Source organism: Simochromis diagramma, unplaced genomic scaffold (assembly GCF_900408965.1).
Source record: "Simochromis diagramma unplaced genomic scaffold, fSimDia1.1 OVJJ01000216.1, whole genome shotgun sequence".
Lineage (NCBI taxonomy): Eukaryota > Metazoa > Chordata > Actinopteri > Cichliformes > Cichlidae > Simochromis > Simochromis diagramma.
In genome coordinates, this window is record NW_024386883.1 from 13209137 (window position 1) to 13231687 (window position 22551).

At 39.0% G+C, this 22551-nt stretch overlaps 2 protein-coding genes across 4 annotated transcripts in view; one reads left to right on the forward strand and one right to left on the reverse strand.

Moving 5' to 3' along the window:
• The window catches only part of trim37 (tripartite motif containing 37), a 37024-nt gene extending 33373 nt beyond the window's left edge, over positions 1-3651 (reverse strand). For both annotated transcript variants that reach the window (XM_040032386.1, XM_040032385.1), the window contains exon 1: positions 3639-3651. The gene's annotated coding sequence lies outside the window, so the exon portion shown is untranslated. The remainder of the gene's footprint in view (positions 1-3638) is intronic.
• pou2f3 (POU class 2 homeobox 3) lies at positions 3151-22361 on the forward strand. Of its 2 annotated transcripts, none has more exons than XM_040032389.1 (13): positions 3151-3293; positions 3617-3673; positions 8908-8936; positions 10476-10577; positions 11470-11575; positions 12167-12255; positions 14610-14816; positions 16309-16450; positions 17480-17613; positions 18289-18453; positions 18733-18775; positions 18882-18996; positions 20272-22361. In XM_040032389.1, exons 2-13 carry the CDS (start codon positions 3625-3627, stop codon positions 20312-20314), a joined length of 1224 nt encoding a protein of 407 aa, XP_039888323.1. In that variant the 5' UTR covers positions 3151-3293; positions 3617-3624; the 3' UTR covers positions 20315-22361. The 2 variants fall into 2 exon arrangements, with proteins under 2 accessions (XP_039888323.1, XP_039888324.1); XM_040032390.1 differs by having other exon boundaries at positions 14640-14816.
• Positions 22362-22551: the final 190 nt, after the last annotated feature.

Genomic DNA, 22551 nt, shown 5'->3' on the forward strand with positions numbered 1-22551 from the left:
CACACTCTCATTACACATACATATAGGATCTTGGGGGTGGGCACGATACACGGAATCCAAAGTACCATCAGGGTGTACACCTCACCCCTGGCGTCGTTGCCCACCTCTCAATGTTAAATACACGTAGACATTGAGGGCTAGCAGGAGGGACCATGCGCTTACCTGCTGCTCTCTGGCAGGTAGCTCCATGCCCTCCTGGGTTTTAAATGCACCTTAGAACACACATGCATCAACACTACAATGAGCGGGTGGAGGGAGGTTTGGAGTCTTCTCTCACCCCCATTCTCTGCGACCTGCTGGAGCGGGGGGGCTAGGAGGAGGAGTCGGCCGTCCGACTGCGGTCTGGAGTGTGGGGCCTCCCTGCTGCTGCGGAGTCGGGGCGGTCTGCCTCCCCCCACCGCAGGGAAAAGAGTAACACCACCTGGGTCTGGGTGCAGTTCCCCCTCCAGGGGCAAGGGTACCTAGACCCGGTTTGTAGAGTATGCTTGGGGAGTGTGATTGTGTGTACAGCGTCTCTTTATCTCTGTCTCCACGTTGGTTGAGTGTGGAGTAAGTGCATATGAGAGCATGAGGGTGGGAATGGATGTTTGTATATGTGTGTGCCTGTATTTCTGTGTCTATATGTCAGGTTGGGTGTCAGGCGCCACCTCTCTGGGGACATCTTAGGCCCTCCAAGGTTTGGAGGCCTATCTCCCCCTACCACCACTTCCCCTGCCAGTGGCGGACTCCCTCAGACATCGGTGCGTTGGTGGTTCTTTGTGTCCGGGGATGGGCGTCCAGGTACACACCGGCTCACTCCTTGGCGGCCGCTTATCGGGGCCTGGAGCCTGGGGCTCGCTCGGGCCACTTCGGAGGTGGGGTGTCCCCGGCCTCTCGGCCTGGGGCTCGGTCACTCAGGCACGGCTGGCTGCCGGCGGAGCTCACGGGCGCGTCACTATAACTCCCCCTGGCTTCTGCTCCGCGGCTGCTGAGTGAGCCCTCATCTGGGACTCTCCTCAGCTCTTTCTGGGACAGTGGCGCGGCTGCCCCTCTGTTGTTCTTCCTTGGTCTCTTGTGTTCTGGGGGCCTCTGGATGTCTGGAGTTTTGATCTCCTCCATACCTGCTTCATGCCCTGGAGGACGGGGCTGCGGCCCCCCCACACCCTCTAGCAGATCATTACACGAAGGAACCTTTTGAAAAAACAAGCGCGTCCATGCTCACAGGTGTACACACGGGTGATCACACACACAAACTACACCCTTTTTGGCTCCTACCTCAAAGCACACTGTGTGCTGTCGATCTTACGTGCTGCACAATAATGTTTAATATTTAGTATTTACTGTCATATTCCCATATATCATTGTGATGTTGTTTATTCTATTACTCTTGATCTCTTCTGCTTGTTTTCTTTTTTCTTTCTCAGCAGGTGATCCAGGTGATTGATATATGCATCTTTTTTTTTTCTTCTGCTCATTCTGTTGGTTTTTGTTTTTTGCCCTTCTCCCCCGTCCCTCTTCTCAGCGGTTTCTCTTTCCCTCTTTCTTTCTCCCCTTCTTTCCCCCAGTCAAGTCTGTCCCGTATTCAGTAAGTGAAAATAAAATAAACAATAAAAGGTGAATCAAATGGACCATTACGGCAAGGCTGGGATGGTCAATTTGGTAAAGTAAATCCGTTGGGCATCTTTCTTTGCCTTTAGACAACAATTCTGATGGCAAAAGAGCCAAACGGGACAGGCAAAAAAAAAAAAAAAATCTGATCAGACCAAGCACCATGCCAGATCACCAAAGCCAGAGGACCTTCAGAGATTCATCAGCGAAGTGTGAGCTGGGATTGCTGAGGAGACGTGTGTGAGACTTATCCAGCAACAAGGATACATAACTGACACTTAGCATCAGGAGGCCTAATGATTTTTGACCCTGGTAGTTTTTGATTTTTGTGAACGAATTTTGTCTCTGTGCAAAGTAAAAAACATATAAGCATCTAAAATAAAACTATGAAAATTTCATTTTTATTTTATTTCATTCACCCTAAAAATGATTTTTTCTTCTGCATCCAGTAGAAAAGAAGGTAACCCTTCACCATCTCTTAAGTTGTTGGGAGACTTCCCATGATGCACTGAGTGTTTATCCTCCACTCCTCTCTTTTCCTTCCGTGTTCCTTCCTCTTGTCTTTCAGCTATTTGTCTGTCCCTTCCTGAGCATGGTACTTGAGGTCTTGTCCTGCTGAAAAGGAGTTCTTCCTGCTCACTATTGTGCTATACCACATTACATGTAAATAGATGTACTTTCTTTTCATAACTTGGGACGTTCCTAACTTTCATGTAGTACTGTAAATATAAACTTAGGATAAATAAATGACTAAAATGTTGGATGTCTCAAATAACCATAAAAACACTCTATATTTTCCAGCTAGTGGCAAGGCGATATGCCACAGTCACCTTTGTCTCTAGCCCTGCACTTTTTAATTCACAGGAATCTTGTTTCTCACCTAGCGCCTAGGACCCCTTCAGATGTAAACACGGCTCCAAGCTGCCCAGGTCCTAATCCTCACAGCTGCTAACTACTGTGCAGGTCCTGCAGCCTAGAACTGTTCCCATTATCTCAACATATTTTAATGTTCTTTGAATTTCAGCTCCTTGACTGCTGACTCATTTTTAAAAGGGTGTCATTTATTCTCTTATTTCAGTTTTGATTTGGTGAATTATTTGTTGGAGGGCTTTCAAATCTCACTCTGGAGTAGTGACAGGGTCAGTGAAATTTATTGCATTTCAGTACTCTCCCAAATGTCTCTTGTCCATGGAGCCTTGGCATATTTTGTTTCTATCTTATAGTTTTGCAGCTGTTATTGATTACATTTGTTTTTTTCAGCATGATTCAATTTTTAGTATTTGTTGCATGATATGAAAATATTTTTTTTCTCAAGACAGCCAAGTTAATACCTTCATGAAGGAATCACACAAATATCATTTAGTTATTCAAAACATACAAGGATAACTCCACATGAGGTTTTGGTACACACATGCACTCACACACACACACACACACACACACGCATGCTCTAAAATTTAAAGCAAGCCCATTGTTGTTTTATGCAAAGTGTCTGAAGCTGGATAGGTCGCACAGAGACATATGCAAATCAGCCAGAGTCATCAGCAGGGTGTACTGCTGAGGTGAATGCTTTCCCACTTAGGAAAATCCTGATGAGCAGCAGTAAGAATTACAAAACTTCTTATTCCAACATTCACTTGCTTCCTTTTGAATACTTAGAGAGTGGAGGAGACAGCAACTGGAGCAGCACAGGCTTTTAACTCAAGGTGAGTCACTACTCCAACATCTCTGTTCATCAATGACATTTTAATATCTTTATTTCATTTTAAACGCACGAGTTAAGTTTTAAGAAGAGTTCCTGTGCCGCGTGGTTACGCCATATGGAGATGAGTGTTGTATGGGGCTATCGGCCTTGCTTATGAATATTACAAGTAGGGATCACACAGGAGTGTGTAAAGTTTGTGCGGTGGTGTGGAGGGGAGGGCGCATTAGAATAAACTCAAGATCATTTTCCTGGGTGGCCTGAGTGCTTCATTGTCCTGGTAAAGTTACAATCCTGTAGGAAAATCAGCTATATTTATCATTACAGATATTAAGATGAGCGCAGACACGGCAGAGCACACGGAGGCTCCAGGTGAACAGACGGGTAAGGATATTTTACCTTCTTCATGGTGCACGGATGGAGTTTGGAGTCTAGAAAGCTGTAGTTTTGGCCACTGCAGCTATCTTTGGGGAAAGATAGTGGAAAAGTTACAGGTTTATTTAATCTAATGTTAACATGGCGCCAACAGCTTATTAAAATCTCTTTAAACGAAAATATTCTGAAATTTTAGGTACTTTTTATAAAAAGGTGAGGATCTTTAATATGGCCATAAAACGTTATAAAAGCAACATGCACCTGTCTGGAAAAGGTGTATTTGTGTGGGGAAAATGTGACAGTTGGTTTCGCTTGAGGATGCCCAGAGGCTGAGGATGCCAAGCAGCCACGAAACAAAACCAGGAACCAGCAGCAGCAGAAAATGTGGAACTTTTACTCAGACAATAGCTGTGCGAGAGAAGTGAACAGCTCAGTTTCGTGGAAGTGACAAATGTCTGTACTTTTGCCAACATATGGTCAGGTGCACAGCTGTGTTTGTTTTCCCCACAGAAGATATTTTGATGCAGCTAATCATTTCATTAGTCATGCGATGATCTATTTTAAATGGATGAGTCACCAAATTAGTGAATACACATTGGTGTATCTGCAGATATTTCTATTTGTCTGGATGTTTCGAGTTGATTTTAGCCTCCACTCAAGCGCTCAGAAACTGAGTGTTTTAAGAGGTGCTTCTTCCCAACAAACACAAAAATGGGGACATTTTCTCTGGAAATAAATTGCTGTTGACGGTTTTGACATTGTTTTCAGTGTTGTGGGCAAACAGAAGCCCCATTGAGGTGGAGTGCAGATAGCAATCTCACGCTAACAGAGATAGAAATAGATTTTCTTTTTTTTCCTATGTGAACTTCATAGTCAGGAGAATCAGGATGGGACAAAGTTGCCCTTTCTTAAAGGGCAGAATCCACCACAGACATGTTTGGACTATTGGATGGAAATGCTCTATTTACATTAGGCGCGGGAACACAAGTTTGAGTACAGCTTTCAAGAGGCATCATATACAGCACCTTCTTGCATGCTATGAATTTTCACACAGCTGGACTTCAAACAGACTTCCTACTTGAGAGATGAGATGTTAAAGACTGTTTAAAGCATGATATGGGAATGTGTGCTCTTGTATACAGCTTCGCCTGGCAATGTCTAGAAAAGTTCATCTGTATGTGAAAACTGCTCGCTTTGAGATAAACTAGAAAGCAAAAAAGGCAGAATATGAAGTGTTCTTATCTCAGGAGGATCTGCACCTGCACCTGCTCACTCACTGCAAACCTGTTGCTAAGAAATAATGTTTACCTTCACGCTGGATGCATTCCTTATGTTCAGAGGCGACTTTTATTTTCAGTGCAGGCCTGTGACAGCGGATGCTGTTGCCTGTATCAGATCCAGGTGTGATTAGACAATAGAAGATTGCGGTGAAAGGACAATAACCTCCTCTTTCATATTTGTACTTTTAAACAGGAAATAAAACATTGATGTTTCCCCCCCAGTTTTCCAATTTAATTGAGCCCATGCTCACTTCATTTAAACTGGGTGCTGGGTGCGCTTCACGTGCCTCTCAGCACGTGTGATTAATAAAACATTTCCTTGTTCTTGTCAGAAGAAATCAGCTGCTTTTAAACAAAATTTCTGGAACACCAAAACTTGATATTCAGTATAAATTTGCAACATTGTCATGTTGCATTCACTAGCTTTGTTTGTACTAACATGTGGAAACACTATGAGCTAACGGCAGGACAAACATCCGTTTGCAAGTTAAGGTCTTCTCTGGAGACTTGCAGGATCAGAGAGAGGAATCAGTGGGAGGATGCAGTTTTACAACCACACTCCTCACTGACACAGTTCCAGTAAGGAGTGAACACTATTGCCATTTTCCTTTGTTTATCTTTCTTTAAAACAAAGTCTTCCAGATGTCTGAAATGCTGCTCGTTTTTAACCTTAAATGTCACCCAGTTTCACTGAAAAGCAGCAAGCGAATATAGTTTTCCTGCAAATATCTGATAAAGTATTGACAACTACTGTACATAATCTATATCTTGCAATAACATTCTAGACTATGAAACACAGTGTGCCAGGCATTTTTTTAATGCTAATTTATTGTTTGTTAAAAAATTCTGTACATAGCAGCAACATTTAACACTTGTGTTTTAGCCAGTTTCATTTAAACTGCAGTTGTTCTATGCAGAGAAACAGGCTCATGGGAAACACAGGACTCAGACTTGTTGAAGAACTATTTGGTAACTAGATAAGATTAATAAAGAGAGGAGCCACGAAAACCATAAGAAGAGAGTTGAAGAAATTCTAAGGAAAATGAAAACAGAAAAGCAAAAACACTACAAGAGCCAGCTTTGGAGTTTACATGGAGCTTGGGTGAGGAGCAAAGGGGCAGGGCAAGGTGAAAAACACTGAAGCTTGACGAATATTTGACCAGGTGTGCCAGGAGGGGGAATTGTGTTTACAAAAATGTATATAAGTCACAGGAATATAAATAATATGATCTTATGCTCTTTGGTCTATAATTGTAAAGGGTTTTTTTCATGGGCATGGAGTGTGATTATTTGTTTTTAAATTAATTTAGTTTCAATTTAAAAACATTTTTTAAATTAAGTTTTTAAATTAAGTAGGTAAAGGTGTATTGCATGTGGGCCCATGTGAAGCCACACTTGTCAAAGCAGTTCTAAAAAAAAAAAAAAAGGTATATTTGGACTGCAAAAGAAAAAAAGAAAAAATAAGGCACATGTGCATCATTAAAAGCCCTTGAAGCACAAGCCACAGAAGTAATGGATGATCACAGGATCCTTTCCACTGTGAAGAAAAACTGTCAGAACTTCCATCCAATGGCACAACGAATCTAAAATGCCAGAGCATCTCTGAAACAGCACTATTGGACAGATGAAAGTACAATCAACATATATCCAAAACATTCAAAATGTGCTTTGCTAAAAAGGTAAAATAACCGTGTGGGTGTATCCAAACATATATGGACCTAACTATATCTCATTAACTATATCTCTCAAATAAGTTAACATGTTCAAAAAGGAGCAGGAAAAGGTTTATTTAATTGCTGTCCTTTCCAACTGTTTGGTAACTAATAATCATAACTTGTCTTTCCTGTTTATGCCCAATGCTATCATAACTCCTTCCCTGCAATTTGCTGACCAGAGCTCCATATTTAGGCTTTTTTGATGCCATGATTTTACAGGGCTTCATTATGGAGACAGTGCAGGTGGAGCAAATTAGTTTGCTGATAGGAAAACAGGGAAAATCAGAGTGACTGATTATTGTTAGAACACTTTGTCCATGCTTCACAATGTGAACTTGTGACTATAAGCAGATTTTTAGGTCATTTGGAGAGTTAGGCAACAGCTGATGATACTCAAATATGTATGCTTTTCTTATGTGAAAGACCAAAAATCAACAATGAACACATTCATTAACTGTCAGATATTTAAAATACAACAATAGTTTGTTTCTGTCAACATATTGCCACAAATACTCACCAAAGCATCATGATTTGTGCTATTTGTGCATAAAAATAGTCCCCAAAAGGTGCACTGTGTACTTGTGTTTGAGTAACAGCGCCTGTTTTAGAATATGAAACTGTGAACAGTTCACTTATTTTTAAAGCCTTCTCTTCATTTGGGCCAGAGCCAGGGTAGAGAAGTATTTTCAGATGAGCTAACACATCACTGCTTCTGGACCAGCAGATTATTCATAGTGTTAAGAATGTAAGGAGGAGGAGGTGGGAAACCTCTCTCTATATATAATATATCAAATATTCAAATGAGTAGAGTTTATATCGTCCCATGTGCTCCCTGTGAAGTTTGTAATATCTTAGCTGGATTCTGTTCATTGTTTAAGGACTAACAGATGTAACAGATGAAACTTTTTTTTTTCTTTTAGTGTGCGTGACTTTTTGTGTCAATGCACGGTTTGCAAACATCGTTCCGAGTATCTATGTGTGTGCGTAGACACAGGCTTCCTGCGCTCACAGCTGATTTGCATGTCTTGGTCATTTCCATACTGGAACCTAGGCTGTGAAGCTGGCTGTGCCATGGGGGAGGAGGTCTGGTTGGGAGTGGGTGACATAGTGATGGTGGTGAGGAGTTATGGGTGTATTTGCATTGTGTGTCTCCAGCAGCTCACTGCCTCTCTTTTCCCCAGTGCGCGCACACACGCAGTGCAGAGGGATAAATTTGACATTCAAATGATGTGAATTTATCCAGCACACCTCTGTGCTCTCCTCCCCTGTGAGATCGCTCTCTGTCCATTTAACATACGTTTAAAAGTGAGTTTTCTTGAAAAGACTTCAGACTTCTGAGCATCTGTGTGAAGAGGGGGCATCTAGATACTTAAACACCATTTAAACCATTTAAATATGGGATAAAATAATGAATATTAAGCAAAAGATTAAAAATTAAAAACCTAAATTAGTTTTCTTTCAATATCATTTAACTAGGTGCCAATTTTATTATCATTAAGTTGGTTGTTTAGTTTAGAAAACTTTAGAAATATAATAAAAACAGTTAAATGTGTACATACATGCTACCAAACTGATTCCTTCAAGTTGTATTGTCTGACTTAAGATGTCTTCACACTTGCACTGAAGCCCTAAAGTTTCTTGTGAGAACATAAATGTGTGAGGTAGCGGCGTGTACTTTAAACAGTCTTTAATATTCTCACCAGCGTGAGAACAGAGCAAGCAGTTGTCCTGTGAGTGTGCAGCAGGTGAGTGAGCGCCACGGTTCCTTCCTGCTGCTCTACCCAGGAACAGGTCTGAAGTGGATGTCACGTCGTGCTGTGTGTCACACGTGAGGAAGGGCAACCGCAGACAATGTCCTGACATTTTTCTTCAACATCTTAAAGTCAAGAAAGTCAAACCTCAAAAGTGATATTTTCTTCAGCAGCAAATTCTCACTTTATAAAAACCTGAAATATCTGATGTTGTTGCATCATAAAAAGCTAACCCTACAGCCTTATAGCGATACATTTAACCTAACTCCAAATCTGTTTTTGCTGCATGCAGTCCCATTGTTGCTTTGCATTTAAAATGATACAATTCATTTACATTACGCAGGTTTGTGTAGCTTTAAACTGTTCAACTTGTACGACTGCCACAGAAACTCCTTTATTTAACAGCATTATTTCACTTTAATTTAAAACAAAAGTTTGTCACAAATCAAAGTTTGATTAAGTCTGAATTATTCATTTTTTTCTGTTTTGACTTTCAGAGCGAAACGGAATCGACTTCAGTCGTCAGGTGAGTAGGAGCGCTCACGATATCACTCCCTGTGCTGAAATTTCCACGAACAAGCTCTCTGTTATCAGCAGCATGACTTGTATTGCTTTAAATACAGTAACGGCTTTAAACTACGATGTGTGTGTGAAGCTCACTGGTGCCTTTTAAGGACAAACATGGATCAGATTCACATTATTGACATGCACACATTTACTCAAACAACACATACATATGCTAAACAAATAACTGAAGAGCGCCTGTAACGTCTGACTGAGAGTAGCAGGGAGTGGATAACAAGCATCAAGAGGAAGCAAAGATTAAACTCAATCTCCAGGATCATGATATTGTTATTATTATTACTATACTGCTTTGGATGATTAAGCATTTTCTAATATTTTCATATTAACAGCTGCTCTCTGCAGCACCACAGTCCAGCTTGACATTGTAGGTTTTTAGCATTTTGGGACATATCTTCAGTGGTGAAAAAATAACATTTGCTGTGCTGTTATTGACTTTGTTCCCAAACTCAAAAGCAACACTACTTACAGACCCAAGATACAGAGCCAAAAGTCAAAAATTTCCCACATTACTGATTCCCAGACTGTTGTCGTCACTTTTTGGACCAAAAGCTGACTGACCTGAGCTTTAGGAGTAGACAGAAGAAATAAAAAATGATTGTTGATTGTTAGTTATTTGAAAATTTCCCAGAGTTTTTGTAGAACTTAAATCAGTGACTGATGATCCCTTTTGCTTATTCTTTTAGCAAATGTCACTCAAATGAGTAAATGGTAGATTTAGACATAGATATAGACAGTTTTGGTCTTAAACAAGTTTGCTGATGATAGGAAAACTGTATAACTTTCTGTAACCTTTGACACTCTAAATAACAAGGCTCATTTGCAAAATAAATATCCTACAGGCATGGGAACGGTGCTGAACTGACTAACTTTTTGACAGTTAACATCCTCAGGAAAATCTGCCTGCTCGCCAATGTGAATATTACTGTAATCTCTTTTGAAACAGTCTGCGGCTGTTTGGATACTTCTCCAAACGTTCTCTCTGGTAGAGGAAAACAGGTCTTTCAGTTCTCGAGCTTTCAGGAAGTGCCATCGCTCTCAGGGGTTAGTTAGTGGGGGGTGTGGGGGAGGGGATATTTGCATACTGACTTACCCAAAAGCAGGCAGAGAGAGTCTATCGTTCTTTGTATCGTGTTTAGTTACCAAACTGGTCTTGGCAAGGGTTCACAGGTTTTCTGTTTATGTGGTCTGTCTCTACACCAGTGGTTGCTAAACTTTTTCTAGCAAGGCTTCTTTTTGATTGAAATTATTCACAAACCCAACTTACGTGTTTTTGTTGGCCAGAAACAATTAAATAAAGAATTTAAATTCCGTTAAAATGAGATTAGATGTCAGATTCACTCATGTTCACTCCCATGGTTCCACATGCCTGGTGGCTCTGTGCCACAGGGGTCTCACACAGCTGTATGAGGAACGGTTTTTAATATCTTCATCAGAAGTTAATAGTTTATTGTGTTGTTTGGCTTTGTTTTCCACGTCTTAGATAAAAACAGAGGACATTCACGACTCACCTCATTCAGGCTCCACCGTAAAGACATGCCACCTGACACAGAGCTCTCCAGTGCACGGAGGTCAGCTGACTGGGGTAAGATATAGACTCAGATTTAAAAATGGGAGTGTATTTTATTTTCTTATAGGGAGTACTATAGAGTAACTCTCAGGGAATCAGTGGCATACTCTTATATTAATTTGATTGTTATTGCAGATGCATTCATTTGGAAACAGTTCTGTATTGAGAGTGCAAGAACTTTACTTACCTAGAAAACAACATGTTAACTAACGTTATTTTCTGCTTTTACCTTTATTTCATATATTGGATATTTATAAACTAATGAAACCAAAGTGCTATTACAGATTAAACAACCCAACACTGATTGATTAGTACCATCTCAACCAGCTACAGAGGAGAATTGTACTTACATAGTTATGTATCCATTATGGTAACGCAATCTCTGTTTCTAAATGATGTGTAGAGTTTTACTATAAATACAAAAATCTTCAGCTTTAACAGAAACCTTAGAGCAGAGGAAAACTTTAAGAAATGCTAAAATCATTGTGCTCTTAGGTGATTAACTGACAAAAAAATATGTTTTTACTTTAATACTGCAAATTCCTACTTTTGCGTGTATGTTTTTAATGATTTTGTATAATTTTTAAATATTTTTTTTAATTTGTGAACTTTTTGACCAATATTTTGCATTTTAGAAATCCGTAGTCATTATCAAAGTACTTCAGCACATTTTATTGCTTTGGTAATTAGCATTATTCTTTAAATTGTGTTTTTGCTTTTTGTAAGGTAAGTGATAAAATAAGAAATCAAATGCAGTTTTTTTACTACTTCATCTGTGTTTTATTTTAACACAATCATCAGGAAAAAGTAGCAACAAAAATCTAAATATAAAGTACAAGTAAATTAAAGTTAATTGACTTATTAATTTACTTCTCACTCATTTTTCTTGTGGTGCTTTCTGCTCCAGGAGCTCACATCTCTCCACCCCATGCAGCAGCTGGTTCTGATGCCTCCGTCTCACCTGCCATCTCCCTCCCCCTTCCTGCTCTCCCAGAGTCCCTCCAGTCACCAAGGTGAGGTATCATAAAACATCCAGTCAGATCACAGCTCTGGGAATAGTTAAGACCAGTGCTTTCCTTTCAGGGGTTAAAGGCACCATTACATATTAGAACAGACATTTAATAGACAGCAACTTTGCACACCACATCTACACATCAGCTGGTTAGCTTACCACAAAACAACCTCTTAACGTGTTATAGCTTGTTTTATAGCTTGCTATCAAGCTTGTATAAAAACAGAAGCATAAAACCAAGCCTGCAGGAGAATTTCTTTCGTACCCAGGCAAAGTAAGTTAAACAAATGTCTTAAAAGAATAGTCAAACATTTTTAAAAAAATAGGCTTGTTTTTTCTTTAAAATTGTTCAACAGCAAAATACTCTTACAGCTTAAAAGATCGAAAACAGCAAAAGCATCAAGTTTGCTAGCAAACATCATGTGCATTTTAGCTGACTTGTAAGCTTATCCAAAATCTAACAGATGGCTGAAACCAAGAGCAGTTTACCTACTTGGCCTTATGTGGACACCTTAGGCTATGTCAAATATTTAAATATAAACACACAGTCACAAACAGTAATATTATTATTCTGTGCTGTTTTTCTTTGCAGCCCTTCTGCAGCAGAACCTGCTATCTCTTCCCAGCCAGAGCCCAACTGGTCTTCTTCAGCATCAGCCTGGTCTGGCTCTGACTCCACAAGTAAGTCCAGAACACTTCCAAGTGTGCTGTACCAGAGGCAGACAATAAGACTACAGGTGTAAAACTGCTTTATTTCTGTGGAAGCACATTTGACAAACAAATGAATTGTGGTTAAGCTTTGGCTAATTTTAGATAACGGACAACTTTGTTGAGGTTTGGGAGACATCGAAGTCATAATACATTTAAAAAAAAAATAGTTTACATCATCAAATCTGAAAAATGTTTCCACCTCACCTCCTCGGATTTAGCTGATTTTTATTGTTTAGTAACTTCGGTCTGTTGATTGAAGGCATGCAAAATTTTACAATGCCTTCAAAGTTAGGTCCGAAAAATAGAATTTTCCAACAAAGTTCCAAGTCAGAATTTTCATCTGCAACTTGGAGTCCCAACTTGGAAAGTTGTAGCAGCCTCACTAATCTCACATTAATGGTCCAAGATGGTGGCGGTGAATGTAAACATAATAAAACTGCAAAACTTGTAATCTGTCCTTCCTTTGTTGTATATTTGTAACTTGCAAAATAAACCATATAAAGAGTGCTGACCAGGATCTGCACATGAACATGGTGCAGCATTGTGTTTAAGCACCAATAAAAAAACTACTAGTGCTACATAAATTGCTTCAGCTTACTTAGCTGAGTTTAAATATGTCAAATTAATTTATATAGCCATTTTCACAGATGAAATTCGTAAAGTGCGTCACAGTAAAACACAAGAAATAAAAGTATAACATAACTTTACTACTGGAACAACTCAGGAATTACGTCACTCCCACCTCCAACATCCGGTTTCCGAGGTATCTGGAATGTGGAAAAAATAATAAATTAAAAAATTAAAACAATGGTATTCTCCTTTAACACACGCTACCCACTCTCAAGCTATGTCTTCAAAGCTTCAAAGGGAAAAAAAACATCTACTTATAACTCTTTTTTTTTTTTTACTGGAGATATTTATTGAAAAGTAATCATTTCAATCTATGAAAATCTTCCACTTCCTCCTGCGTGCGCCAGCGCATCACAAACTTCTCCAGCATCTAAACATGTTTGATCCAAGCTGTCATAAAGCAAATGTGAACACCGGTGATGTTTCTCTATTTCACAACCTTAAGTTAGATTTGCATATGTTAAATTAAGGCTATATTAGACATTTACATTGATGCAGAAGGAATCACAGCTGGAAAATGAGCCTTTTATCAATATGTAGGTAAAAAGGAGACCTTTCATGTGATATGATCAATTGTTTTGACCAGCCACCTATCAAACAACATGATGACATTTTAAGGATTCATGCCATGAAGCTCCCGGCGCACAGTTTTTGTGCTGACGTTAATGCCAGAGGATGTTCGGAGCTCTGCAGTTACTGAATCAGCAGAGCGTTGGTGACCCAGTGACCCTGCTCTGTAACTTTACGTGGTCGCCACTTGACGGCTGACTTCTGAACGTTTCCACTTTGTAATAGTGCCACTTACAGTTTATCGCAGAATATCTAAGTGGGAGGAAATTTCACAAACTGACTTGTTCCACTGATGGCATCCTCTTACAGCACCATGATTGAATTCAGTATGCTCTTTAGAACAATACATTATTTCACTATTGAGCTTATTTTGTGTTGTCTTTACCTAACCTTGTATAATCTTCAGGGATAGTGTTGCTTTTAAATTGGGAGAAAAATGAGTCAGTGAATTCACAGCAAGCCAAGTCAAATGTTCTGCATTTTGCACACTCTGTCTAAGGAATCATCCTTAATTTGACCAGTATTTCCAGTAGAGAGGAGACTCTAAATAGTCAGAAATTTGTATACGGGCTTCACATCTTAACCTAAAACAGAGCAAACTAATAATGCACTAAGATACACTGCCAAAAGGAGGTTCAGAAAGCAAAAGAAGACAGTTGTTTAATTAAGTTTAGATATATAATAAAGGGGAACAGTTACTGCAAAGGATAATCCTCCTTTCTGACTCTTAGAATGATCATAATTTACAAAATGAACAAGTTTTATTTATCGTGGCCTGGAAGTAGTTTCCAATCACAGAAAGTCATCAGGAAAGTGTTTAATGAGGGTTGCAAAGGACTGTTTTTCCACAGACTTCTCAACAGTCCTAAGTCCATTAAACTCATAGCAACTCCAGAGAAGTCGCCCCCTGCTGGCCATTAAACAGAATGTGAGTTGAAGGCACCTCAGCTGGCTTCACTGTTCAGCCCAGAAAGCGACATCTATGATCCTGCCAGGAAACTAGACAGTAAAAGCCGAAGTTGAAGCTTTTGTCCTGCATATGCATAACAGTCGTTTTTTGTCTCAGTACAGTAAAAACTTGTGTTGTTTTTTTTTTTTTACCTTACATCACCTGGAAACTGAAGATTTCCCTCTGTGATGTTTCTCTGATCCAGGCTATGGGTCGCTCGGGTCTGGCTGGACCTTCCATGGAGAACCACATGGACATGTCCCACCTGCAGATGCCCAAACACATGTCGGTGCCTCCACAGGAGGAACCTAACGAGCTGGAGGATCTGGAGCAGTTTGCTAAAGCATTCAAACAAAGACGGATCAAACTGGGTTTCACTCAGGTAAATCAGGCCCTATAAAAAGACCTGAAAGACTGTATTCACTCAGTGCATTGACTGTTTTCTCTTTTTATGCTGCAAAAAATATAGAGAAAGTTACACAAGACTCTGGGTGTTGCAACATGCTCATGAAAACCAGATGGTAGTTGTGTGGTTATGGCCTGTGGTGACCACGCTTAATTTATTCAGTTATGCATCAGAGTCCTGATTTTTTTTAAGACCATGTTTACATAATCTTATAATTAGAAATTAGGAGGCTGGAGCCTATCCTAGCCCATAATCCACCAATCATTCCATGATTTAGGTTTATACTGTATCTAGCTTCACCTTTATCTTTAAGTAATTAGCCTATATCTTACAGATTTGTTACTGCTTTTGCTTGGATACTTAATAATAATAATAATAATAATAATAATAATAAAAACATATATGGTCACAGTTAAGCAGGTTAAAAAAGAGGGCAAAGAAGGCCACATGTCCACCCTCATGATTTCATAACCACAAGTCATTTGGGAGGGATTCAAGTTCATGTAGATAAACGATAATCAGTTCCAGAAGAGTAAAACAAGACTCTGGCACCACTAAGTGTTTATTCAATATTGCTGGTTTGCTTCAAGGGAATTTCCATAAACCTTGCATGAGAAAATAGAGGGGCGGATGGATCGTTTCTGACAGAGTATTTACAAATTCGCCAGTACACCAGGTCTTGCATAACCCCCTGCAAGTCCTATGCAGTTTTATTTATTTATTTATTTATTTAAAAGCTACAACTAATAATTCAGCCAATGCCTCTTTATAGCCTAGTGTTACCTGTTAAATTTCATTAATTGATTTTATAGCCTTATAAAAACAGTTTAAAGAACTTTAAAGAAAAAAGCTACAGATCCAAATGTAATGACCATTTTTCACAGTTTCTAAACCTAACCAAGTAGTTTTTAGTACAAAAATGTAATGACGAAGTTCATAGTGCACAAGTCCAACCAAGAAGTTGTATCCGAATAGTGATGAAACTTATTTAGCAAAGGACAGCGCAAGTGAGAAAGAGATAGAAAAAAATAAGTTAAACAGAGTGCAAAACTCAAAGTCATTAGGGAGGGATTTTAATTTGTTGCAATGAGCCATGATCAGTTGTGTAGGAGAAAAACTAGTACTTGGCAGTCCTGAGTCTTTTTTTGGTTTGTTTTTTGAGAATTTCAAATAGTGCAGAAACCTTCCATGGAAGAATAGTTTGGCAAAGGGATCGTTTCTGCATTGCAGGCTTTGGTTGATCCCTAAATGTAAACAGTTGTAATTAGTAGTAACTAAAGCTATCTAGCAAGTTCCCATGAAAGTCAAAAAAGATGGAAGTTGGGGAAAAAATAAGCAAAACCAATTGTAGGTTGAAATCAAACACAAACGGTGGTCTCATGGCTTAAAAACCACGATTTGCTGATTGAATTGCTTTTTCATGAGAGATCCATCAATGTTTTGTGTTCTGTTGTGTTTGTACTCACAGGGAGATGTTGGCCTTGCAATGGGAAAACTCTACGGGAATGACTTCAGCCAGACCACAATCTCTCGATTTGAGGCCCTGAACCTGAGCTTCAAAAACATGTGCAAACTCAAACCTCTGCTGGAGAAATGGCTGAGCGATGCCGGTACGCAGCAACTCTTATTATGTTTCCTATACTACCATTAAAATTGTAACAAACTATTCTTCCTCATCACAACAAGTTTTTTCACCTATTTTCACGAGCATTCGTTCATATAGTACAGCCACTGCTGATCACAGAAAATCAGGATCTGAAAATCTGCACAGTAAAAAAATGTTTAACTGTTAATTATAACTGTTAATCCACCCGTACGTGCAAGCTTTTTAATCAAGATGATATTTGTAATGCTAAAATATAATTATTGCTTTGATTCATGAATCTACTGTTTTAAAAAACAGAAAAATAGTAAATCACAATTCTATTTTTATTTTTATTAAGATGCTAAACTACACTTATTTACCTTCTTCCTTCGTGAATAGAATCATTAGTTTTAGTGGTTGAATGTTATGCTTGATTAATTCGTGACTTCTTAGTGACATCCTCAAATTTGGGTGTGAGTAACGTGTAACGTGAGTTTTTTGCCTGTATAAATAGCAATATAATTTTTAGTTTTTAACACATTTTAGTTAGATTTCTAAAATGTGTGTTTTCTAAATCTAAATAAATTGAGCAATATATTTTTGAGCAATAAATAAATTGTAAAAAATGCAGGATGCTGCATGGAGCAAATGTGACAAATTAAACTCATGTATGCAAATTAATGTTTTGTTTTGTTTTTTAATTATCAGAAGATTCAATAAATATTCAATTTTCTGGCTATCATTTCGTAGTCCAGGCTTTACAAGGTGAAGCACTATTTTATTTTTGCTATTTATACCTGAATTGGCCCTAATAAAATATGAAACGCCTGATCAGTCATTACATGAGCTAACATGCAGACATAAGAAGTCTGGATTTAACACTAAGGAATGCAGATATGGCTGATGTTGTTAATCACACCCGTGGATTTACAAAAATGTCTGCTACAACTAAACCCATCAGATATCATCTTCTCAGAAATGTTGAATATGTAAAATACTAACACTGGGACACAAAATATGTTATAAAATCTAAGAATCTCATTTTTTACATCAGAGAACTCACCTTCTGACTCGATGAGCAATTCCAGCTCTCTGCCGGCCCTGATGGAGGGCTACGGGCGCAAACGGAAAAAGAGGACGAGCATTGAAACCAACATCAAAATGACTCTGGAGAAACGTTTCCTGGATGTAAGACTCATTCATTACTTGTCTTGTTTTCATGGTGAGCATGGTGAAATCCTTTATAACTGAATAAGCGTTACACGTTAATGAATAAAACCTGGAAAAATCTGCCCTGTAGAAGGAGATATCTAAAACTTGGGTTAGTAAAACACAGTATGATGCAAACAAACAACACTGTTATAAGCTCTCCTCTGTTAGAGGACTTGTATTGTGGGAGGGAAGGTAAGAAAAGAGGTACATTGGGAATGTTAAGATGGTGGATGACTGTAGACATGAGCTGGCTGAATCCATGAACACAAAGAAATTAATAGGATAGTCCTGACAGTTGGCCTTCAGCCTCCACTCTTTGTTCCCTCTGCTGCCGTGCAGGCGTTCTAGTTTATGCAAATGTCCAACTACCATCGGCTGCAGTTTTGAGATGGGCCTCTCAGTCAAGAACATCCCCCGTGTGGACCTAACTCTCATCTGTTTTTATATTTGATTTTTATTTACAATTTAATTTTAATTTGATTGAGTTTTAGAATCTTTTTAGTGACGACCAAGTAATTTTCTTTTATCATTGCTTAATACGGTGCTCATTCAATAACCTTGGACACTCATTGTTTGTCAGGCAGATATCAACGTTATGCACCTCCTGTGCAAAATTACAAGGTCAAAATCATGCATATTTTTGAATTTCAGAACCCTAAGCCCAACTCTGAGGAGATAACCCTGATCTCAGAGCAGCTGTCCATGGAGAAGGAGGTGGTTCGAGTTTGGTTCTGTAACCGTCGCCAGAAGGAGAAGAGGATCTACTGCCCGGCATCAACTCTACCTGTCAAGTCTCACACCTACAACTCCAGGATGGTTAGCCACCTGATATATGCTTTCTTTGACTTAGGTGGCAGAGCACTCTTATGTCTGCAGAGAGGAAATGTTTAATTATCTTCAATTATAAAAGTCCAAGTATAGTGTGTAAGTTGTTAGCCACGCAAAGTAAACAGGTCTTAAGTTGGACTTTTCTTTGAGCCAAGCACTTTAAACGCCTCCCAAGAGGATTGGTAGATATATTAGAGGGTTACCTATAACCTGCTCTTTGTAATGCCAGTATGTTTAACCATCCTAACATCCATTTTATTGTTTCAGGCCTCTGCATCCAGGTCCTACAGCCCTCTGGCTTCAGGTGGAGGCAAGTCCCATCCAGCTTCAATAATGTGCCTTTCACTGTCATGTGTATACAGTAATCATCTGTATATGCGTACATGTTAAATAATATTTTAACCTTGCTTTTACAGTTTCTTCAAGTTCATCCCCAAATAGTATGAGCCGTGAGGCATCTCCCAACGGTCTGTCTGCAGCCTCCACCTCTCTAACCTCTCCAGTCAGTGCAGCTTCCTACAGCACGTCAGGGTAAGAAAGAGTCACACAGACATCCCGTTTTTCTGTAAAAGATATTTTTTCCTTCACTCCAGCATCAATATTAGTTTTAGGATGTCAGCTCAGGACGTTGTTACCACGGAGAGAGTGTTTCACAAGCCGTTATCAATAACTGGCTGCTACTACTCCAAAAACAATGGAAACTGTTTGTTTAACTTTTCCTCAGAAACTGAAAAAATAATTAATTTGCTTAGATATCCAATCCGTCAGCACTTAAATAACGTCTGTCATTTGAAATTTAAATGAGCAGTTTGTAATTTTATTGGCACAAGTTAAATGAGGAGAGTGATGCCACTTCCAATAAAAATAAAACTAAAGCCAATAAGCAGTTAGCTCAGACAAAAAGGGTATTTGAGATGGATTATGTGCAGGAGTTTAACAGATATGAAAAAGTGGCATTGTTCTTTTTGTTTAAGACTTTTTCAGCACTCTTTTGCAACACACACAGACGTATTGTCAAAACTCTGATTATTACGCAAGCCTAGGAAGTATTTCCTCATAAATCGGCTGTGTGCCAGGCAGGATATGGACACACCATGAAAGATTCGGGGATGGAACATAAACGGAAGAACTGCTTTAATGCTGAAGTCTTACAAAAAAAAAAAAAAAAACAATGGCAGAGCAGACAGCCGAGAGAGAGGACGCAACAAAGGGAAATAGGAACACTGAAGTTATAAACACACACGAGGTGACAAGGGGAGTGGATACACACATGACAGCTGAACCTAATTGAGAAAACAAGACAAGGGAAGTAAAATCTAAAACAAGACACTGAGATTCAAGGAATAAAACACAAGCCAAACTGAAGTCATGATGAAAAGCAAAACCTCAGAATATAAATGTAAAGGAACAAACCAGGAAACACTGTAATAAGTGAAATACAAAACTCAAAACAAATAACTCACAAGGAAGAGTCGGGGACCATGACAGTTTCCTTGTTTGTGTATTAATTTATTCAGTTTATTCTTCAGATGATTTGCTTGTGGAGCTTGATTTTCTGTATCTATATATGTATGTGGAAAAACACTGCGCTTGTAGGTTTTCCCCTTGACTGATGAGCTATTAAGATGAGTTCAGGTTTAAAAATAGGTCCAAAAATGAAGGACAACATATGTATATTTAGAATAACATGGCTTCCTTTCATTAGTTCTGCTCTTTTTTACATATACAGATTTAAATGCCAATTGTTTCCTGTACTTTTTAAAGACATTTGCCTAAGAGCTTGCGATCTTCCCTCTGGTCTTTCAGGTCATGGTACCGCACATGGAACCATCCCACATATCACCACTGAAAAACTGTATGACATGAAGTTTTTGAAGGTAGTTTTCTTCTAGAAGGATGCATGGAGTCGCTCATTGTCCCGTAACACACATGGTTACAGCTACAGGTGAAAGCTCACACGGACACATGAGACAAAGAAGCGGGAGCAGCACAAGCAGAGGACTGCGTGCCACCACTCTTCTGTCAACACTCACTTCATTGCTCATGCAAGTCCCAACAGCCTTCAGCTGTTTGATTTGTGTTCAAGTGACTCTTTATTCAGTTGCAAATATGAAGAACACACACACAAATCACACACACACAAATATCCTAAACAATGGAGGGAAACGTCCTGTCTGAGCCTGTAACTGCCACCACTTAAAATAATTTATATTGCGCATCAGCCTGTTTATAATGCCATCTTTCTCCTCTCGTCTGTTGTTTTTTTTAATGTTTATATTGTATTTAGTGTTGATTTCAGGGTGTTTTTAGGGATTTTACAGGTTTCATGTATGTTTGTTAGTGCTGCAACTTACTACTTTTATTCAACACTGTACTCACGCTGTACCTGAATAAGATCTGGACATGTCACATGAAACGACTTTATTTCAGTTAAAAAACACGTATTAAAACAAACAGAAATGCCATCCCCTGTGTCAAGCTCATTACAGATGAAACTTTGAACCATAATTTGAATTTCATCGTGCCATCTGGCTCTTATCAAAGCTCTGAATGGGTCTATTTGCACGGTTCATTAACAAATCACATATGTGTTAGACACTTTTATGGATATTGAGTTTTATGGCAGATGTGGAGGTTTCTTCAAACCATTTAGACCCTTTGCGGGCAACTCAGTGAATCCTAGCAGTTACATTACCTACATCCTGAAATAATAATAACTGATGGGGATTTTTTGTGCCATTTAACACTCTAGTTTTCCAGAGAAATAAACAAATCTCCTTTGTATCATAATTCATACGTAAAAGGCTCTTTTATATTTCAAACAGATTAGTTAGAATAACGAGTGTCTGGATCACACTGCTCTCCATTGTGTCCTATAGCTCTTCTCGAGAATGCCTGCTTCTTTTGCATAACTTTGCAGCTTTGACTGTTCTGCAGGTCATTGCAGAGCACAGTGCGGGAGTTTCTCAGCTGCTAAACTCTGTTGGTTTAGGGCTATATTAAAAAGATACTCAGCTAATGGCTGAGAAACACCATCATTGTGTTTTGCCTCCACACTGTGCTTTGTATTCATTGTGGAGGCAACAGCGGGGACTACGTGCCCAATCAGATCTGCTTAGAGCTGGCTGATCTCTGCATTAAGCACATACCCAGTTTTAAATGTTGTCTATGCATAACACACTACTTTAACAGCTGCAGTCTGAATGTTTGAACTTGGTTACGACCTGTAAGTGTTTCATACTGACACTTTCTTGTCACTTTCTGTGTTTAGCTAAGCTGTCATTTCCTGTTATCGTCAAGTTAAAGAAAATAACTCTAACAAATCACATCAAAGTAGCAAAACTGCCTGCAATGCGCCCTCTGACATGAATCACATCACAGGAACTACACACAACGCTTATTGCTGGTTTTTGGGGTCTTTGTGGGATTTGTTGACAGTTTGTTGACAGTTGTAAAATATAAAATATCACCAGACCTTTTTTTGTTTTGTTTTGTTTTTAGTTTGGAAGTGGAGCACTTAAGCAAGTGTTGACAGAGTTTCTCTTTATTTTGTAGCTCGTAGCTTGCTCTGTCCTCAGTTCACTTGTGTTTGCCTCTCTGCAGTTTCTGTTTTGAGTGTCCATTGTATATTTTTTGTCCGGGGTTAAAGTTTTGCAGTGGGACCAAACTCCAACTTCAGCCATAAAATGAAAACAGCCACTATATTTACTGTATGTTATGTAATGTTACAGCAGAGTCATGTTTTTACTGATGTAACTGAAGCTACCACTGTAAAGGTGAAAATGGAAACAGTGACGTGTGATCCTCTGAGTCTCAGAGAATCGTTTGTATTTACCTCATACTGAATGTTTATTAACATTTATTTACTTTCTTTCAATAAAAAGAGGTTGAACTTCTGTGTTGTTGGGGGTATTTTTGTCATGACTGACAGTGTTTCATACCCAGCATTGGCAGTGTGTTCAGGATCGTTGTCATGCTGAAAAATGAAGTTGCTGCCAATCAGATGTTTTCCATATGGTATTACATGGTGGGGGGATCCAAATCTGATTTCATAATTCCATCAATTTTGACAAGATCTCCAATAGC

What these genes read in the sequence shown, in the direction of transcription:
- pou2f3 (XM_040032389.1), top strand. Translation starts at nt 3,625, where the DNA reads ATGAGCGCAGACACGGCAGAGCACACGGAGGCTCCAGGTGAACAGACG. An exon ending in GAATCGACTTCAGTCGTCAG is followed by an intron (nt 8,937 to 10,475) that starts GTGAGTAGGAGC and finishes TCCACGTCTTAG; the next exon opens with ATAAAAACAGAGGACATTCA. An exon ending in ACACCTACAACTCCAGGATG is followed by an intron (nt 18,454 to 18,732) that starts GTTAGCCACCTG and finishes TTATTGTTTCAG; the next exon opens with GCCTCTGCATCCAGGTCCTA.